The sequence below is a fragment of the Aquarana catesbeiana genome, linkage group LG12, assembly GCF_042186555.1.
Source record: "Aquarana catesbeiana isolate 2022-GZ linkage group LG12, ASM4218655v1, whole genome shotgun sequence".
NCBI classification, from domain to species: Eukaryota; Metazoa; Chordata; class Amphibia; order Anura; family Ranidae; genus Aquarana; species Aquarana catesbeiana.
In genome coordinates, this window is record NC_133335.1 from 7,113,552 (window position 1) to 7,134,585 (window position 21,034).

Consider the following 21,034-nt stretch of genomic DNA (forward strand, 5'->3'; position numbering starts at 1 on the left):
TTGCACAGGTGTACCGACTCCTCCCCCTTCAGTCTTGCACAGGTGTACCGACTCCTCCCCCTTCAGTCTTGCACAGGTGTACCGACTCCTCCCCCTTCAGTCTTGCACAGGTGTACCGACTCCTCCCCCTTCAGTCTTGCACAGGTGTACCGACTCCCCCCCCTTCAGTCTTGCACAGGTGTACCGACTCCCCCCCCTTCAGTCTTGCACAGGTGTACCGACTCCCCCCCCTTCAGTCTTGCACAGGTGTACCGACTCCCCCCCCCTTCAGTCTTGCACAGGTGTACCGACTCCTCCCCCTTCAGTCTTGCACAGGTGTACCGACTCCTCCCCCTTCAGTCTTGCACAGGTGTACCGACTCCTCCCCCTTCAGTCTTGCACAGGTGTATCGACTCCTCCCCCTTCAGTCTTGCACAGGTGTACCGACTCCTCCCCCTTCAGTCTTGCACAGGTGTACCGACTCCTCCCCCTTCAGTCTTGCACAGGTGTACCGACTCCTCCCCCTTCAGTCTTGCACAGGTGTACCGACTCCTCCCCCTTCAGTCTTGCACAGGTGTACCGACTCCTCCCCCTTCAGTCTTGCACAGGTGTACCGACTCCTCCCCCCTTCAGTCTTGCACAGGTGTACCGACTCCTCCCCCCTTCAGTCTTGCACAGGTGTACCGGCTCCTCCCCCCCTTCAGTCTTGCACAGGTGTACCGGCTCCTCCCCCCTTCAGTCTTGCACAGGTGCACCGGCTCCTCCCCCCTTCAGTCTTGTACAGGTGCACCGGCTCCTCCCCCCTTCAGTCTTGCACAGGTGTACCGACTCTTCCCCCTTCAGTGTTGCAGAGGTGTACTGACTCCTCCCCCTTCAGTCTTGCACAGGTGTACCGGCTCCTCCCCCCTTCAGTCTTGCACAGGTGTACCGACTCTTCCCCCTTCAGTCTTGCACAGGTGTACCGACTCCTCCCCCTTCAGTCTTGCACAGGTGTACCGACTCCTCCCCTCTTCAGTCTTGCACAGGTTTACCCACTCCTCCCCTCTTCAGTCTTGCACAGGTGTACCGACTCCTCCCCTCTTCAGTCTTGCACAGTAAAAAAAAAAAAAAAAGCCTTACTCATAGCATTGAGGCATAGGAGTAAGACCTCTTTTCAATCTGAAACGCGTTAGCATGGTATTGCTGTATCTGTCGCCAGTCAATTATGTAGCCAGTCAATTATGTAGCCAGTCAATTATGTAGCCAATCAATTATGTAGCCAATCAATTATGTAGTCAATCTATTATGTAGCCAATAAATGTTTGTGACCCAAAAGCAAAGTGTAGGTGTCGCACCGGTGAGAGGGTGGAGTCCAAGGCTATACCGCTATGAATGGTGGCTGGGTTGGGGGCTCGTCCGGGAGCCGCTCCAAGCAATATCAGAAAGAAGATATGTAAGCCTCAGAAATCAGGGCCATGTGAAGAAATGAACGTCAGCCTGTGCTCTGACCAGGCCACGCCTCCAACATTTTGCTCCACCCCCCAATTAAGCTTCAAGGGGTGGAGTGCAATGTGGGGGCGTGGCCTAGTCAGAACCCAGGCTGAGGCTGCCAGTTATTCCCTATGTACGGCTTGCGGATCTTCTGTCTGATATCAATAAAGATTTATTACTTTGACTGTACCTGGCTCGATCTTACTACTTCTTGGAGCGATCCAATTTTCCTGCAACTTCACCGGGGAATAAAATAACAGTTCATGCAAAACAAAGAAAAGGTGCAAGGAAAGCTCGACAATGTGATTTCTCTGCTTAAGTCGGTGATGGGTCTCTACACAAATCCGGGAGTGAAGTGAAGTGTTGGGTGTTAAACTTTAAACACCGTCCAACATAAACGTAGATAATCACCTCGGGGGGGGGGGGGGGTTTGTAGAATTTATGGAGCGGTGACGGTTCCGGGCCACAGATCAGCACATCGCTCCTCCATGAAATGTATGAATGGACAATGTAGTAAGTGATCTCTCCTCTGTCAGTTCGGTCACCTTGGGTCGGTCGTTGCACAGTCTGTGGTCTTGGCATGCTGTCAGGTTGTGGTCAGAACCCCCCCCATCAGCAGGCAGTCTGGAGGGGTGTGACGGGGTGTTTGCATTGAACCGTCACTGCTGGGGTGAGCTCATGTTTGGGAGAGAAAATGTCCACATTGTACTTGGCCCTCCGCAGAGGTTTCCCTGCCAGAGTCTGATTGCCATGAGAACATTTGTTTATGGAAGGGAGGCTGAAACACTGCGCGCTGAATGATGATTGGCCGGAGCGCCTTTCCTGTATACACCATACAATACAAGGAAGACCACGCAGGTAGTCATAGGACCCCAGATTGGTGGGTCCACCCATAGACATGGCACACACAATTCATTGTATTCAGGATGATTGTTACATTGTATTCAGGAGGAGATTGTTACATTGTATTCAGGAAGAGATTGTTACATTGTATTCAGGAAGAGATTGTTACATTGTATTCAGGAAGAGATTGTTACATTGTATTCAGGAAGAGTTTGTTACATTGTATTCAGGAAGAATTTGTTACATTGTATTCAGGAAGAGATTGTTACATTGTATTCAGGAAGAGATTGTTACATTGTATTCAGGAAGAGATTGTTACATTGTATTCAGGAAGAGATTGTTACATTGTATTCAGGAAGAGATTGTTACATTGTATTCAGGAAGAGATTGTTACATTGTATTCAGGAAGAGATTGTTACATTGTATTCAGGAAGAGATTGTTACATTGTATTCAGGAAGAGTTTGTTACATTGTATTCAGGAAGAGATTGTTACATTGTATTCAGGAAGAGATTGTTACATTGTATTCAGGAAGAGATTGTTACATTGTATTCAGGAAGAGATTGTTACATTGTATTCAGGAAGAGATTGTTACATTGTATTCAGGAAGAGATTGTTACATTGTATTCAGGAAGAGATTGTTACATTGTATTCAGGAAGAGATTGTTACATTGTATTCAGGAAGAGATTGTTAAATTGTATTCAGGAAGAGATTGTTACATTGTATTCAGGATGACTTTGTTACATTGTATTCAGGATGACTTTGTTACATTGTATTCAGGATGACTTTGTTACATTGTATTCAGGACATCTGTTATCCTTTTATGCCATTTTTGCTAATGTTTTTGGACATTCTCGATTGGTTGAGTGTAAAGTCTCCATGCTGGAAGGTGACCAAACAAACTACTGCAGGAAATCTCACCATTGTGGGAGGGGCAGAGACACAAACTACTGGAGGAAATCTCACCATTGTGGGCGGGGCAGAGACATGAACTACTGGAGGAAATTTCACCGTTGTGGGCGGGGCAGAGACACAAACTACTGGAGGGAAATCTCACCATTGTGGGAGGGGCAGAGACACAAACTACTGGAGGGAAATCTCACCATTGTGGGAGGGGCAGAGACACAAACTACTGGAGGGAAATCTCACCATTGTGGGAGGGGCAGAGACACAAACCACTACAGGGATATCTGGCATTTGTTTGTGTATATTGCATAAAACCTGAAATATAGTCTTGGGTGGAGTTGACCTTTAAATATTACAGAATATAGACTCTATAGTAAATAGAGTTGATAACATAGTGTGAACCTCCATGGCACTCCATCATCCTCCCATCCCAGGCGGAAGGCCGGCAGTAATTACCTTCTTCTATTACTTCTCTGTCCCTGGAGAGCCGATCTCCTCGGATGGAGCTGTGAAAAGAAGCCGATCCATATTTAATAACATTTCTATATAATACGTGTTCTTCATACATCTCTGGGGGCCACAGTGTAACCTGAGCACTGCGCCTGACCTCTCCAAGGGCTCCGTGTTTACTTTACATCCAGATCATTTACTGCATGCCCTCCACATAGACTCCAAGGTGCTCTTCATCCACACTTCCCCATCATCAGGCAGAGGAGTCGGTGTACCGGGGCCCATCATCTACACACAAGGCTTACATTGGAGGGCAGAAAAAAATTTGTAACTTTGTTGAAAAAAAGTAAGACGCTGGTTATGACATCACAGTATAGTCATTTTTTGTGTTATTATTTCAGGATTTGGCACCTATTTTATCACCCGTGGGTGCCATTCACATCTGAGAGACTTCTGGGTGTCACAAACTTTCATGTGTGAAAAAAATTTCAGTCTCCTCCTGTCACGTCTGAGTCTCTCCCCCCACCCCCATAACATCACCTCCGTCACGTCAGATTCCCCCCCACGTCACGTCAGATTCCCCCCCCCCACGTCATGTCAGATTCTCCCCCCCACGTCATGTCAGATTCTCCCCCCCACGTCATGTCAGATTCCCCCCCCACGTCACGTCAGATTCTCCCCCGCACGTCACGTCAGATTCTCCCCCGCACGTCACGTCAGATTCTCCCCCCCACGTCACGTCAGATTCCCCCCCGCGTCACGTCAGATTCCCCCCCGCATCACGTCAGATTCTCCTCCGCACGTCACGTCAGATTCTCCCCCCCACGTCACGTCAGATTCTCCCCCCCACATCATGTCAGATTCTCCCCCCCACATCACGTCAGATTCCCCCCCCACGTCATGTCAGATTCTCCCCCCCCACGTCATGTCAGATTCTCCCCCCCCACGTCATGTCAGATTCTCCCCCCCACGTCATGTCAGATTCTCCCCCCCACGTCATGTCAGATTCTCCCCCCCACGTCATGTCAGATTCTCCCCCCCACGTCATGTCAGATTCTCCCCCCCACGTCATGTCAGATTCTCCCCCCCACGTCATGTCAGATTCTCCCCCCCACGTCATGTCAGATTCTCCCCCCCACGTCATGTCAGATTCTCCCCCCCACGTCATGTCAGATTCTCCCCCCCACGTCATGTCAGATTCTCCCCCCCACGTCATGTCAGATTCTCCCCCCCACGTCATGTCAGATTCTCCCCCCCACGTCACGTCAGATTCCCCCGCCCACGTCACGTCAGATTTCCCCCCCCCCCACGTCACGTCAGATTCCCCCCCGCACGTCACGTCAGATTCTCCCCCGCACGTCACGTCAGATTCTCCCCCGCACGTCACGTCAGATTCTCCATCGCACGTCACGTCAGATTCTCCCCCCCCCCCACATCACGTCAGATTCTCCCCCCCGGGTCACGTCAGATTCTCCCCCCCGGGTCACGTCAGATTCTCCCCCCCGGGTCACGTCAGATTCTCCCCCCCGGGTCACGTCAGATTCTCCCCCCCGGGTCACGTCAGATTCTCCCCCCTGCGTCACGTCAGATTCTCCCCCCTGCGTCACGTCAGATTCTCCCCCCCACGTTGCGTCAGATTCCCCCTCTCCCCACGTCGCGTCAGATTCCCCCTCTCCCCCTCTCCCCACGTCGCGTCAGATTCCCCCTCTCCCCACGTCGCGTCAGATTCCCCCTCTCCCCACGTCGCGTCAGATTCCCCCTCTCCCCACGTCGCGTCAGATTCCCCCTCTCCCCACGTCGCGTCAGATTCCCCCTCTCCCCACGTCGCGTCAGATTCCCCCTCTCCCCACGTCGCGTCAGATTCCCCCTCTCCCCACGTCGCCTCAGATTCCCCCTCTCCCCACGTCGCCTCAGATTCCCCCTCTCCCCACGTCGCCTCAGATTCCCCCTCTCCCCACGTCGCCTCAGATTCCCCCTCTCCCCACGTCGCCTCAGATTCCCCCTCTCCCCACGTCGCCTCAGATTCCCCCTCTCCCCACGTCGCCTCAGATTCCCCCTCTCCCCACGTCGCCTCAGATTCCCCCTCTCCCCACGTCGCCTCAGATTCCCCCTCTCCCCACGTCGCCTCAGATTCCCCCTCTCCCCACGTCGCCTCAGATTCCCCCTCTCCCCACGTCGCCTCAGATTCCCCCTCTCCCCACGTCGCCTCAGATTCCCCCTCTCCCCACGTCGCCTCAGATTCCCCCTCTCCCCACGTCGCCTCAGATTCCCCCTCTCCCCACGTCGCCTCAGATTCCCCCTCTCCCCACGTCGCCTCAGATTCCCCCTCTCCCCACGTCGCCTCAGATTCCCCCTCTCCCCACGTCGCCTCAGATTCCCCCTCTCCCCACGTCGCCTCAGATTCCCCCTCTCCCCACGTCGCCTCAGATTCCCCCTCTCCCCACGTCGCCTCAGATTCCCCCTCCCCCCACGTCGCCTCAGATTCCCCCTCCCCCCACGTCGCCTCAGATTCCCCCTCCCCCCACGTCGCCTCAGATTCCCCCTCCCCCCACGTCGCCTCAGATTCCCCCTCCCCCCACGTCGCCTCAGATTCCCCCTCCCCCCACGTCGCCTCAGATTCCCCCTCCCCCCACGTCGCCTCAGATTCCCCCTCCCCCCACGTCGCCTCAGATTCCCCCTCCCCCCACGTCGCCTCAGATTCCCCCTCCCCCCACGTCGCCTCAGATTCCCCCTCCCCCCACGTCGCGTCAGATTCCCCCTCCCCCCACGTCGCCTCAGAGTCCCCCCCATCACATCCGTCCCCCCCCCATCACGTCAGAGTCTCTCCCCCAACCCCCATCACGTCAGAGTCTCTCCCCCAACCCCCATCACGTCAGAGTCTCTCCCCCAACCCCCATCATGTCAGTCTCTCTCCCCCCCCAGTATTATCAAAGTCTCTCCCCCCTGTCACGTCCGAGTCTCCCCCCCCCCGGTCACCTCAGCGTCTCCCCCTTTCATTGTGACATGTAAAGGAAGGCACCACTAAGAGATGAGCGATTCCCTCTGGTCCCCAGAGATGGGGGTGCCGGCATGTATGATCACTTGGTTCCCCCCCCGGTGATGAATGCATTCCATTACATTGATTCAGGCCTTTGCACTACATCAATTGATGGTAGATCCAAAGGAGATTGTACCAATGTTGGTCCATCCATACGGGGCACAGCTGCCCCCCCAATCCATGCGCCTCACCCCCTAATCCACATGCAGAGCGCCGGACACATGGATTCCAGTGGGGTGTTTTTTTTGGGGGGGTTTTTTAAGCACGTGATTAGAGCCCGAGACGCTAATTGGCTGCAAAAAAGTTTTGGGCTCGGGGCGCAGAGCATTGCACTCTGAGCCCACCCAGTTGTGTGACCATAGTGAATTCACTATTGTCTTCCTGATTCTCCTCCCAGCCAATCAGGAAGCGGGTCCTGAGATTGGTTGAGAGGAGAAGCGATCATATTGGCCGCCTAGGAGGAGGAGGGAGGGAGGAGGCGTACGGCAGAAGCCACCGTGATGCCGAGGAGGAGCAGACGCAGGGGAAGTCGCCCGCTACCTAGATGTGGTAAGTGTGGGGCTGGTGACCAAACCGGGGGGTGGGGGGGTGGCATGCATTGTTTGCTGCCCCCCCCAAAAAAGTACAATGGGATATTTAGTGTACAGTCCCTTTTTAGATTTACCAGAACTATCCTATGAGTTCAAACCTGAAGAATCCAATTCATTCAGATTAAATCTTTTATTGAAATTCTGCAATACATGTGAGATCTAATGGAGATTGTATAGTGAGAGTGTACAGTGTATGGTCCTCTTAAAGGAGATAATACAATCAGATTGTAAGGTCTATGGCCCCTGACCAGCAGTGAGCCCCAATTACAGAGGCTCGCTCTGAGCCTTTCCCAGAATCCCCTGCAGCTCTGCTGGCCACACAAGCGGAAGACAATCTGCGCCCATTGGCGGGCGCCCTCCCGTGATCTAATTTTTTCCCTCTCCTGTCTTCCAGCTTTCTTTGGCAAGTACCTGAATGAGTACAACGGCTCGTACGTGCCCCCGGGCTGGAAGGAGTGGGTCGGCCTGGTGAAGAACTCTCGTTTTTACAACTACACGCTGTGCCGAAACGGAGTCAAGGAGAAGCACGGGGCGGACTACGGCAAGGTGAGCCAAATTCGTCACCCGGTGGCCCCGCGCCACGGCCCAGTGGAAAGCGTGACACCGCGCCATCTGGTGTGAGGTTACCGATGTGTGCGGTCCGGGTCAGGAGGGATGGGGGGAGCCTCCCAAGTCTCTGTACTTCTTACTATGCGTGTCATTGTATAGAGATGACATTTGTTACATTGTATAGAGATGACATTTGTTACATTGTATAGAGATGACATTACATTGTATGGAGATGACATTTGTTACATTGTATTATTAATCGCAACACAATCATTATTCCAGTCCATTTTGTCGGCTGTTCAGCTGGTTTTGGGACTGACCTGACCTCCCTGCTGACCACATGACATGATTTGGTCTAGTACCCGCCCCTTACCTGTGATTGGGTAATAAAGCAGCAAGGAATGAATTGAGGCTGGATTCACACCTACTCGTTTTCCTCCAATTCAATTTCCATTGGAGTCGAGGGAACATATAAAAACGCATCGTCAAAGCGCGTTGTTACACATTTTCAACGCACTTTATACTTGCATGACGGCATGCAACATAACCCGCATTGACGTGTGTCATGATCGGGGCTTTTTTTCTCGTGGGATAGGTGCAGGGACCCCCCCCCTTCCGAATTACCCTCGTCTCCGCCCCCCAATGCACCTCCCCCTTGGTTCCGCCCCTTCTAAGTCTTTTGTATGGAATTTTAATGATAGCAAGAAGTGAAATGGATCCCCTACAAGCCTGCAACAGACCTCTCCAACAATAGGTCCCCCCCCCCCTCAGCAACATAGACCCCAACTAGCAACAATAGATCTCCCAGCAGCCAGCAAGAATAGACCCCTCCCTCAATAGGATTTCCCTCCCAGCAACATTAGACCCCCGTAACAATGGGTCCCCAGCAGACAGCAACAATAGACCCCCACTCCGCCAGCAACATAGACCCTGTCACGGAACGTCCCACACTCCACTTGAGTGCTTCCGTCAGTATACCGCTTCCTAAGCTCTGGAACACGAGTCCAATGGATCTGGCTACAGGAACCCCCAAGAACTAGACAACACCAGTCTTGGAGTACATCAGGACTAACTCTTTATTTGAGATCTCACACAAATTTATACAGCAGGATGACTCAAAACTAACCTAATTAACATGAGCTAATTTACTATTAAATTTACCCAGACCAGATGACTCAGACATGACCTGTAGGACACAGACTTGTGGGCACCGAGCTTCACACAGTTGTATAAACACAATAGCAGGAGCTAATTACAATTAACAATACAAACAACAATCTCCCCCCTCCTCAGCCTAGTCATCAACTGTTCGTCTCCTAGCCAGTCCTGGAGGCTAATGTGATCAGCTCACTCAATTAACAGGTTGAGTTCAGAATCAACCAAACCAATAATAGTCTCTACATACATCCTGGGAGATATTGTGGACAAATATTACTGTCCCATTTTAAGTAGTCCAAGATATATTTTCTCACTCACCCTGTGCCAGGATAGCACAGGGTGACTTAGACATAAGAGGTGTATGGGGAGCTGAAACAAGGAGATCCCCTACTTTCCAAGGGATTCTGAGTTCCACGGGCCCTCCTGTCACAGACCCCAATAGCAACATTTAAATCTCCCAGCAGCCAGCAAGAATAGATTCCTCCCTCAAAAGTATTTCCCTCCCAGTAACAATAGACCCCCCCCCCCCATACACGGTAACAAAAATTCCCCAAGAGGCAACAATAGACCCCTCCCTCAATAGGATTCCCCCCCCCCCACAGCAACAATATATATATAACAATAGATCCCCTGCAGACAGCAACAATAGACCCTCCCCCCCCCCCCCCCCCCCCCCAGCAACAGTAAATTTCACCAGCAACATAGACCCCAATAGTAACATTAGGATCTCCAGCAGCCAGCATGAATAGACTCCTCTCTCAATAGGATTTCCCTCCCAGCAAAAATAGACCCCTCTCTCAATAGGATTTCCCTCCCAGCAAAAATAGACCCCTCTCTCAATAGGATTCCCCCCCACCGTAACAATGGGTCCTCTGAAGACAGCAACAGACCCCTCCATGAATAATAGATCCCCCCCCCCCCCCAGCAACAGTAAATTCCACCAGCAACATAGACCCCCTACTAGTAACATTCAGATCTCCCAGCAGCCAGCTAGATTAGACCCCTCCCTCAACAGTATTTCCCTCACAGCAACAATAGACCCCCCGTAACAATAGATCCACGGCAGCCAGCAACAATAGACCCCTCCCAGCAACAATAGACCCCTCCCAGCAACAATAGACCCCTCCCAGCAACAATAGACCCCTCCCAGCAACAATAGACCCCTCCCAGCAACAATAGACCCCTCCCAGCAACAATAGACCCATCCCAGCAACAATAGACAACAGCCCCGTAACAATAGATCCCCAGCAGCCAGCATCAGTAGACCATCCAGCACCCCTGTCATTAGGTTTAGTGCTCGGTCTGCGTTCCTCCTGATAATGTACAATGACCGACATCGTAACGCATTTGTTGAGATGCGTTTCTATTGATTTTAGTGGGCAAACAAAAATGGTGTGAAGACGCTGGGGGTACAGGGTGCCCCTCACCCCTTTTATTCCACCCCGGTGTCCCTTTTAAGAAGTTCTCTCGGCACAGAAACATCGGCTGCCCAGCGACACATACACTATATTACCAAAAGTATTGGGACGCCTGCCTTTACAGACACACATGAACTTTAATGACATCCCAGTCTTAGTCCGTAGGGTTCAATATTGAGTTGGCCCTCCCTTTGCAGCTATAACAGCTTCAACTCTTCTGGTAAGGCCGTCCACAAGGTTTAGGAGTGTGTCTATGGGAATGTTTGACCATTCTTCCAGAAGAGCATTTGTGAGGTCAGGCACTGATGTTGGACGAGAAGGTCTGGCTCGCAGTCTCCACTCTAAATTATACCAAAGGTGTTCTATCGGGTTGGGGTCAGGGCTCTGTGCAGATCAGTCAAGTTCCTCCACCCCAAACTCGCTCATCCATGTCTTTAAGGACCTTGCTTTGTGCACTGGTCCAAATCATTTGGTGGAGGGGGGATTATGGTGTGTGGGGGGGAGGGGGGATTATGGTGGGGGGTTGTTTTTCAGGGGTTGGGCTTGGCCCCTTAGTTCCAGTGAAGGGAACTCTTAAGGCGTCAGCATACCAAGACATTTTGTACAATTTCATGTCCCCAACTTTGTGGGAGGAGTTTGGGGACGGCCCCTTCTTGTTCCAGCATGACTGCCCACCAGTGCACAAAGCAAGGTCCATAAAGACATGGATGAGCCAGTTTGGGGTGGAGGAACTTGACTGGCCTGCACAGAGTCCTGACCTCAACCAGATAGAACACCTTTGGTATAATTTAGAGTGGAGACTGTGAGCCAGGCCTTCTCGTCCAACATCATTGCCTGACCTCACAAATGCTCTTCTGGAAGAATGGTCAAACATTCCCATAGACACACTCCTAAACCTTGTGGACGGCCTTCCCAGAAGAGGTGAAGCTGTTATAGCTGCAAAGGGCGGAGCCAACTCAATATTGAACCCTACGGACTAAGACTGGGATGTCATTAATGTTCATGTGCGTGTAAAGGCAGGTGTCCCAATACTTTTGGTAATATAGTGTGTGTGCATATTAGGTGGTCATAAAGGGGTTAATGAGAACTGCCACACAACTTCTTTTTTTCCGGGAGACACTTCCCATTAACATGACTGGCTCTTGAAGTGTCCCGGGTTATGGTGAGAGCTCTGCTCTCCGCTGGCACATCTATAACACACTCTCTCCTAATTACTCTCCTGCTTTGAGCAGAAGCCGCTATCGATCGCCCGTGTTTTTCACATCAGACGCTGAAAGGAGCCTCTCTTTTTTTTCTTTCTTTTCTGCTCTGTGCACAGCGGTTGTCTCAGATTGTTTCCAGATATTCGGGCCCTTCGGGGAGGGCGATCGGCGGATTTCTGTGTCTGATCGCTGCATTTTCCTGTCCGCTCCTCTGACACTTATGTCAGGTGAAGATAAAAGAATTAAATGCTATTGATTAGCTGACTGCGAATTCGCCTGAAAGGTCCCGGCTCTTATTTAACACGTGAACGATCGCTCCCTCTGGGATAATATTACACCCCCACCCCCTCTAAGCTAAGCTTCTCCTTCAAAACAAGGCCGAGCGCAATAACATCGTTCTGTGCTGCGGATTTCATGTATAGAGTGCGGAGGGCTAATTCTCACCGGGAAACGTTGAGAAATATTACACCCGTTCCATCTTAAAGTGGACCCGTCGAGTCTCGATCGATACATTTGTGACATCACAATATGCAGTAATATTTTTCAGAAATTGTATTTGTCAGTCAGAGGTGTGGGGAGCAAGGCACCGCATCCCGAAAACTAGGGAATACACATGAAATGGGGACTTTCCGGGTGCCAGACACAGATAATATACTACATCAGGTTTTAAAATTCATATCAAATTTTATTGGATACATTAAAAAGATACTTTTGTTTTTGTTAAAAAAAAAATTTTCAAGATCGCATGCGATCCAGATATACAGTACAGCGATAATTGCTCAACATGTTTCGCCATAAAATGGCTTCTTTAGGAGAGATTTTTATTTTACTGTACAGAATATTCACTGTAGACAAAAGGAAAATACACATTTAGTCCAGGCATCTCAGTCCAGGAAGTAGATGGTGTACCTCAGGGGTAGGCAACCTGGGGCCCTCCAACTGTTGCAGAACTACAAGTCCCATCATGCTTCTGGGAGTTATTGTAACTGCCAGCCAGGGCCGGTGCTACCACTAGGCAGCCGTCTAGGGTGCACTGCTGCCTAGGGAGCCCGGCCACTGCTGTTCCTACTCTCACAGCAAGCAACTAAGTCTCAGCATCAGCAGACAGCTGCCGCTGCACCTCTGACACTATGTGCGAATGGAGCGGCGGCTGTCTGAGGAGGACTGTGTCTGTGTCCCGATTCACAAATTAATGGAAGCAAGCAAATATTCATTGGCGGGCGCTCATGAGGCTGCATTTGATGGGCGCTGGTAAGATGCATTTGATGGGCACTGGTGAGGCTGCATTAATGGGCGCTGGTGGGGCTGAATTTGATGGGTGCTGGTGAGGCTGCATTGGTGGGGCTGCATTTGATGGGCACTGGTGAGGCTGCATTGATGGGCGCTGGTGAGGCTGCATTGATGGGCGCATGATGAGGCTGCATTAATGGGAGCTGGTGGGGCTGCATTGATGGGCGCTGGTGAGGATGCATTTGATGGGCGCTGGTGAGGCTGCATTTGATGGGCACTGGTGAGGCTGCATTGATGGGCGCATGATGAGGCTGCATTAATGGGAGCTGGTGGGGCTGCATTGATGGGCGCTGGTGAGGATGCATTTGATGGGCGCTGGTGAGGCTGCATTTGATGGGCGCTGGTGAGGCTGCATTTGATGGGCGCTGGTGAGGCTGCATTTGATGGGCGCTGGTGAGGCTGCATTTGATGGGCGCTGGTGAGGCTGCATTTGATGGGTGCTGGTAGGATGCATTTGATGGGCGCTGGTGAGGCTGCATTAATGGGCGCTGGTGGGGCTGAATTTGATGGGTGCTGGTGAGGCTGCATTGGTGGGGCTGCATTTGATGGGCACTGGTGAGGCTGCATTGATGGGCGCTGGTGAGGCTGCATTGATGGGCGCATGATGAGGCTGCATTAATGGGAGCTGGTGGGGCTGCATTGATGGGCGCTGGTGAGGATGCATTTGATGGGCGCTGGTGAGGCTGCATTTGATGGGCGCTGGTGAGGCTGCATTTGATGGGCGCTGGTGAGGCTGCATTTGATGGGCGCTGGTGAGGCTGCATTTGATGGGCGCTGGTGAGGCTGCATTTGATGGGCGCTGGTGTGGCTGCATTTGATGGGCGCTGGTGTGGCTGCATTTGATGGGCGCTGGTGTGGCTGCATTTGATGGGCGCTGGTGAGGCTGCATTTGATGGGCGCTTCATTAAAAAAGTGAGGATACAATTGATGGGCGCTGGTGAGGCTGCATTTGATGGGCGCTAAAAAGGTGGGGTATACATGGGCAGGGCAAACTGGGTGGAGCCAAGAGGGGGGTGCAAAATGAAGTTTCGCCTAGGGTGTCAAAAATCCTTGCACCAGCCCTGCTGCCAGCCTTGCAATGCCTCATGGGAAATGTAGTTCTACAACAGCTGGAGGGCCCCAGGTTGCCTAACCCTGGTGTACCTGGGTGATTCCTGAACAAAGATGGCTCTGTCCTTCTGAGAAGAAGAGTTGATAAAGGTATTGTCAAGAGGAGTACTGTTCTTTGTGTGAGAAGTAATAAATACCTGGAAGAGTTACACTGACACATTGCTGAGAATGTACTTTGAGTGTTAGATCGGTGTTGAGTGTAGATGCAGCCAGACTGCGGTGGCCTCTCTGAGCTCCTATGTGGTAGTGAGGAGAACGTGTCAGCAGAGTTCAGGAAGCAGTCAGAGGTTTCGGACTTATGATCTGCCGTTGTTCTCCCCACAGGATTACCTGACGGACCTCATCACCAACAACAGCATGAGCTTCTTCCGCACCTCGAAGAAGATGTATCCTCACCGGCCGGTGCTCATGGTCCTGAGCCACGCGGCCCCCCACGGCCCCGAAGACGCCGCCCCCCAGTATTCCCAGATGTTCTCCAATTCCTCCCAGCACATGTAAGTCCTGCGTGTCAGAAATAAAATCACAATAAGCGTATATTGATTGGTTTGTGCAAAAGTTATAGCGTCCACAAAATTGGGGATAGATTTATGACATTTTTATTATAAATTTTTTTTTTTACTTGTAATGGCGGTGATCAGCGATTTTAGCGGGACTGCGACATTTCGGCGGACAGATCGGACACTATTGACACTTTTTTTGGGGGACCATTGACCTTTATACAACGATCAAAGCTAAAAATAGCCGCTGATTACTGTATAAACGTCACTGGCAGGGAAGGAGTTAATACTAGGGGGGCGATCAAGGGGTTAACTGTGTTCACTGGGAGGTGTTTCTAACTGTGAGAGGATGGGACTGACTGGAGGAGGAGAGAGATCGTTGTTCCTGATCACTAGGAACAGACAATCTCTCTACTTCCCCTGACAGAACGGGGATCTATCTGTTTACATTGACAGATCCTGGTCCTGGCTCTCTGAGGAGCGATCGCAGGTCGCCGATGGACATCACGGCCATGCGCATCGCTCCGGCGTGGCGCGCACCCCTTAGAGCTCTTAACCACTTCATTACCCGACTATAGTAATATGACGTCCCCAGGGGGACCTCCCATCCTGGGCGGGTGTCATATGTGTCATATGATGTCCTGGGCTTCCTGGCCGTCTAGGGGGCGCGCGCACGTCGCGTTGCTTGGGACCCGGTGCGCGTGCCCGGCGGCCGTGATGTCTTCCGGGCACCCGTGCTTGCCCATGAACACAGCAGGACCGTGGATCTGTGTTTAAACACACAGATCCACGTCCTGTCAGGTGAGAGGAGACCGATGGTGTTTTCCCAGTACAGAGGAACACCGATTGGTCTCCTCCCTTGTGAGTCCCCTCCCCCTACAGTTAGAATCACTCCCTAGGAAACATAATTAACCCCTCGATCGCCCCTAGTGTGAACCCCTTCTCTGCTAGTTACATTTACACAGTAATCAGTGCAATTTTATGGCACTGATCGCTGTATAAATGTGAATGGTCCCAAAAATGTGTCAAAAGTGTCCGATCTGTCCGCCGCAATGTCACAGTCACGAAAAAAATTGCAGATCACCGCCATTGCTAGGAAAAAAGAAATAAATAAAAATGCCATAAATCTATCCCGTATTTTGTAGACGCTATAACGTTTGTGCAAACCAATCAATATACGCTTATTGCGATTTTTTTTTTTTTACCAAAAATATGATGGGACTTATAGTGTCAAAGGAGCTTCCCTTACACTCAGGAGCCATTAAAAGCCTGAAATGTCTTGATTTTTCCCGAAATGTTAACAGCTTAAAAAAAAAAATCCAGATTTCACTCATGCGTATTGGTGAGATCATGATCTCCTTTCGGTTCCCATCTCTGTCCATTATGAGGGTCTTCACTGGATTTGTACAGTTATGTTGCATTATGGGTAATGTAGCACACAATGTAGGGGGCGCCCCAAGGTGGATCGGGAACACCATAGACACCCATAGAGGTGGGATAAACTGTATGGCGGTTGGAATTTTGGGCATCTCCCCCCAAGGCTGCGTTTCCTAAGCGTGCGACAAAACACAAATGTGCATTTGTCTTTAGTTCATTGGACACCACGCTCCATTATTCTTGACGACCGGTTATATCGCCCTCTGCAGGAGTAGGACTAGGCATAACCAAAAACTTGGCTGCGCCCCTGGGCCGTCAGTAGCTGGTATATAAACCCCCTGCCCTGCTATAGGCATTCAGTTTATTTCCCCACCCCTTCATTTTTTCCTTTTTGGCGCGGCTTTTGGACGTCCCTATAGCCAAGATTAATGGAGCGATGTGTCTGGCGATGAACTATAGAGACTATAGGATTTTTTTTGTACTCACCATGAAATCCATTTCTCTGAGTTCATCGATGGGCACAGCACCCACCCCTCTATGGAGTTTCAATACTTCTAATACTGCTTGCTACTAATCTGAATGCCTATAGCAGGGGGGGGGAGGGGGTTATATACCAGCTGAGGACGGCCCATGGGCATAGCCAAGTTAATGTGTTCTGCCCGGTCCCACTCCTGCAGAGGGCGATATGACTGATAGTCCAGATTAACCATTTAAGGAACGGGCATATTTTTCAAACTTGTTGCTTACAAGTTAAAATATTTTTTTTTTGCTAGAAAATTACTTGGAACCCCCCGAACATTATATTTTTTTTTTCAGACACCCTAGAGAATAAAATGGCGGTCGTTGCAATACTTTGTCACACCGTATATGCGCAGCGGTCTTCCAGGCTCTTTTTTTTTTTTTTCTTTTGTGGAAAAAATAACTTTTTTTGAAGTAAAAAAATAAGACAACAGTAAAGATAAGCCCAATTTTTTTTTATATTGTGAAAGATAAAGCTACGCCGTGTAAATTGATACCCAACATAACACGCTTCAAAATTACGCCCGCTCGTGGAATGGCGACAAACTTTGACCCTTAAAAAAATATCCATAGGCGACGTTTCAAATTTTTTACAGTTTACCAGTTTTGCGTTTACAGAGGTGGTCTTTTGCCAGAGTTATTGCTCTCACTCTAATGATCGCGGCGATGTGTGGGGTCTTTTGCGTATGTGTTTGCTTCTGCGCGCGAGCTCGAATTTTTGAATTTTTTTTTTATTTTTTCTTATTTATTTTACTTTTTATTTTACTTTTTATTTTGACACTTTCCCTTTAAAAAAAAAAAAATGTTTGGGTCACTTTGCCTATTACAAGGAATGTAAACATCCCTTGTAATAGAAAAAAAAGCATGACAGGACCTCTTTAATGTGAGATCTGGGGGTCAAAAAGACATAACATCTCACTTTTACACTTAAATGCAATTTAAAAAAAAAAAAAAAAAAGTCCCCTTTAAGACCATTGGGCGCAAGTGTTGTTTGACATCGCTTCCATCATCCGATGTTATGGAGCCGAGTGGGGGGCCATCTTTCCCTCACTCAGCTCCATGCTACTGAGGGGAAAGGATCGGATACTCTCCGCCAGCTACTGACCACTCCGCTAAGCGGCAGAGACGACCGGAGCGTGGCAGGAGAGGGGGAGGGGGGGGACCTCAACCGCCGCCGATAAAAGTGATCTTGCAGCGAATTCGCCACAGAGACCACTTTTATCTGAAAGAGGACCGCCCGCCGTTGAAGAAAATACCAGGGTTATGGGAGCCATCCGCTGCCATAACCCTGGTATTCTACGTCAAAGTACTGACATATAACGGCGGCGGCCGGTCTGTACGTAGTCAATGGAGCTCTGTGTCCGTCAATGAACTCGGAAAAATGGATTTTACGGCGAGGCAAGTTTCGGAAACGTGCTGCAATCGTGAGTGGCGGTGCTATTAACGGTACCCCAATCACAGGTGGCAGACCTGGCAAAACGCGCACTGAAAAAAATGCCCAATGCTCCGTGACCGAAAAAAGGTTCCGGATCTACTTTGGGGCATTTTTCGCGAGTAGCGAATTGGCGTGATGCGCATTAATGTGTGAAAAACGCACAAAAAGGTAGGAATGGGGGCCTGAAAATGGGGGTATCAGTGGAGTGTCCCTTTTAATGGTGACTTCTATACTGCTTGTATACAATGTAACTGATCACATTATAAAAGATTCAGAAGTAACTAATAGCAGCCAAAGGTTTACAATGTTTCAGTTGGATTGTGTAGATACGTCTATATAGAATGCAATAATCCCTGACCTCATAAGAGGAAATACCGCTCTCCGACCACAAGAGCTTACAATCTAGAGTGCAGTTTATTCTCGCATAGGAAGAAATGTCAGAGCTATAAATTCCCCAGGAGATAAAAAAAAAAGTCGGATTGATCTGTATTGGTTGTATGTCCTCTATAGAGCTCAGGGGAGTTTTGTCTGAACAGAATTCTTTTTATACCCTTTTTTTTTATTCCTGAGCTCCGGAGTTCCTTCCCACACAGATCTACCTTTCTGTGGCGATGAACGGTACGAGGAGCACTTAGTCTAATGGCACGGTTAGTGCTCCTCGTAACGATCGCAGCCGGTGGCTTCCCTAAGTAGGCGATCGGCGATTCGCTCATTTCTCCTGTATGAAATGATGTTCTGCCGGCACAGATTACTTATCCGCGTAATCCGCCTTTTATTTCTCTCATCACTCAGGCGGCAATCTGCATAAAATCACATCAATTTCCGTCCATAAAACCGGGCTGAGAATGTGCTTTTTGTTTTCGCTGAAATTGCGATAATCGCAGCATAAAACAGCGGCACGTCAGGTAACGAGCGGCTCACAATTATCCGGCTGCCGATAACTGATGTAACGCGTTTATGGGACGCGCAGAACGGGTTATTTACATGGCACGTAATGGCGCTGCGGAAATGTCTCCTACACGCCTCCCCCCCCGCTGTGGCGGTAATTATATTTTATGGTTCCTGTAGATTTTATGGGTTGCCGTCGCACTTCAGACGCCGTTAATGCGTTAGGTGCGGTTGCTTAACTACGCATTTCATTTAACGCGCCTGTAAACCAGAAATCGTCTAAGTCTCAAGTACCTTTTTTTTTTTTTTTGGTTAAAGCTTTTTCTCCGTTTTTTCTATTTTTTCGGTCGTTTTTGTTGGCTCAACTGGAACTGACACGAGTTCTGGCGACTCGTAGAACTCCAAAATGAGTTTTTAGCTCCCTTTTTCTGAGGAGGCAGCACAGAAAATAACTTATACAGCTGTTAATATATGTCTTAGGAAAATTGCTTCTTGGTGAAATCAAACCCCCCATGGAAAACACCACTAATGGCCACCTGAGCCAACTCATTACCACCAATGAACAATGGAGGCGATTGCGCCAGTTCTGGTGTTATGCACGAAGCGTTGTGCCGTGCTGGGAGTGCTTGACTGCTCAGTTCAGTGATATGGATTGAGTAGGAACTCTCTTGATGACCTCAAAGTTGGGGAGAGAACTTCTTTGACGGATTTAACCCATCACTTGGCTAATGGTCATCTGAGCCAGCTTGGTGTCACCAGTAAAAATGGAGGCGATTGTGCCTATTTGGTGACATTAGCGGAAACTTGTCACTGCTGGGAATGTCTGACTGCTCGGTGGTCTGCAGAGAAGCTGGATACTCAAAGGTCCTCAGATCTCCTTCTTTAGTACCCACCAAATAAATGACAGACATGGGGTTTGACATCCATACACCTGATGTTCTGGTGACACGTAAAGATGTTTGTGAGACTGATAACAAATCCCTGATATATATTTCCTATAAGGTTACTGTACCCATCATGGCAGTAGCCCAGTCTGTGCCTGTGATGATTGGCATGCTGCATCCCATTGGTGTTGCCTGGTAAATGATTGTCATTTGCAGCCTCAGGGCAAAGCCACTCTAATGACTGAGCACTCGCCCATACCACACTTAGAGGGCTGCCAAGATGCTGGCCTGCTGTGTAAATTGAATCTGTGAGGATGGAGGACCAGATAATACAACAAATGTACAAATTCTGCCATAGAAAGACAGCGGAGCCCTGGAGCTCTCAGGTATGAGGCTAGTGGGATCATAATTGGTCCTCAGTCCAGGGAAAAACCAAACCCCTCACCCCATACTGTATATAGATCTGGATCTAAATCCATCCCAAAATCTGATTGCTCATTTTCCAAATATTCTCTTTTTTGCTTACCCATCTCTCTCTCTCTCTCTCTCTCTCTCTCTCTCTCTCTCTCTCTCTCGTCTCTCTCTCTCTCTCTCTCTCTCTCTCTCTCTCTCTCTCTCCTCTCTCTCTCTCTCTCTTTCTCGTTCGTCTCTCTCTCTCTTAACCTCCCGCTCACTCTTTGCCTTCCTCCCTTCCTCTCGCTCCCCCCCCTCTCGCTCGCTCCCCCCCCTCTCGCTCGCTCTCCCCCCCCCTCTCCCCCGCTCTCCCCCCCCTCTCGCTCGCTCTCCCCCCCCTCTCGCTCGCTCTCCCCCCCCCTCTTGCTTGCTCGCTCTCCCCCCCCTCTTGGCTCGCTCTCCCCCCCCTCTTGCTCGCTCTCCCCCCCCCTCTCGCTCGCTCTCCCCCCCCTCTCGCTCGCTCTCCCCCCCCCTCTCGCTCGCTCTCCCCCCCCCTCTCGCTCGCTCTCCCCCCCCCCTCTCGCTCGCCTCTCCCCCCCCCTCTCGCTCGCTCTCCCCCCCCCTCTTGCTCGCTCCCCCCCCTCTTGCTCGCTCTCCCCCCTCTTGCTCGCTCTCCCCCCCCCTCTTGCTCGCTCTCCCCCCCTTGCTCGCTCTCCCCCCCTCTTGCTCGCTCTCCCCCCCTCTCGCTCGCTCTTTGCCTCCCTCTCGCTCTTTGCCTCCCTCTCGCTCTTTGCCTCCCTCTCGCTCGCTCTTTGCCTCCCTCTCGCTCGCTCTTTGCCTCCCTCTCGCTCAAGAATTTTCACCTCTGGGCCAGTGTTGGGGATATAGGAGGTCATAGGAACGTCATCATATTCAATTAGACTTGTTTGTGTCATTTTATTGTTGGGCTAAAATGTCCATCAGTTTAGCAGAATATTACTCACAGGAATCAGGACGTTTCAGCAGAATAAGATTTGTCAGGATTCCATTGAAAAGGAGA

General features: G+C 50.4%; 1 protein-coding gene across 1 annotated transcript in view; it reads left to right on the plus strand.

Moving 5' to 3' along the window:
- Nucleotides 1-21,034, plus strand: part of SULF2 (sulfatase 2) — a gene marked incomplete in the record, with an annotated part of 261,880 nt that overhangs the window by 183,958 nt on the left and 56,888 nt on the right. Inside the window, 2 exon segments of the mRNA XM_073607195.1 lie at nt 7,670-7,821; nt 14,327-14,496. Of these exon segments, the coding sequence (XP_073463296.1) occupies nt 7,670-7,821; nt 14,327-14,496 (322 nt within the window).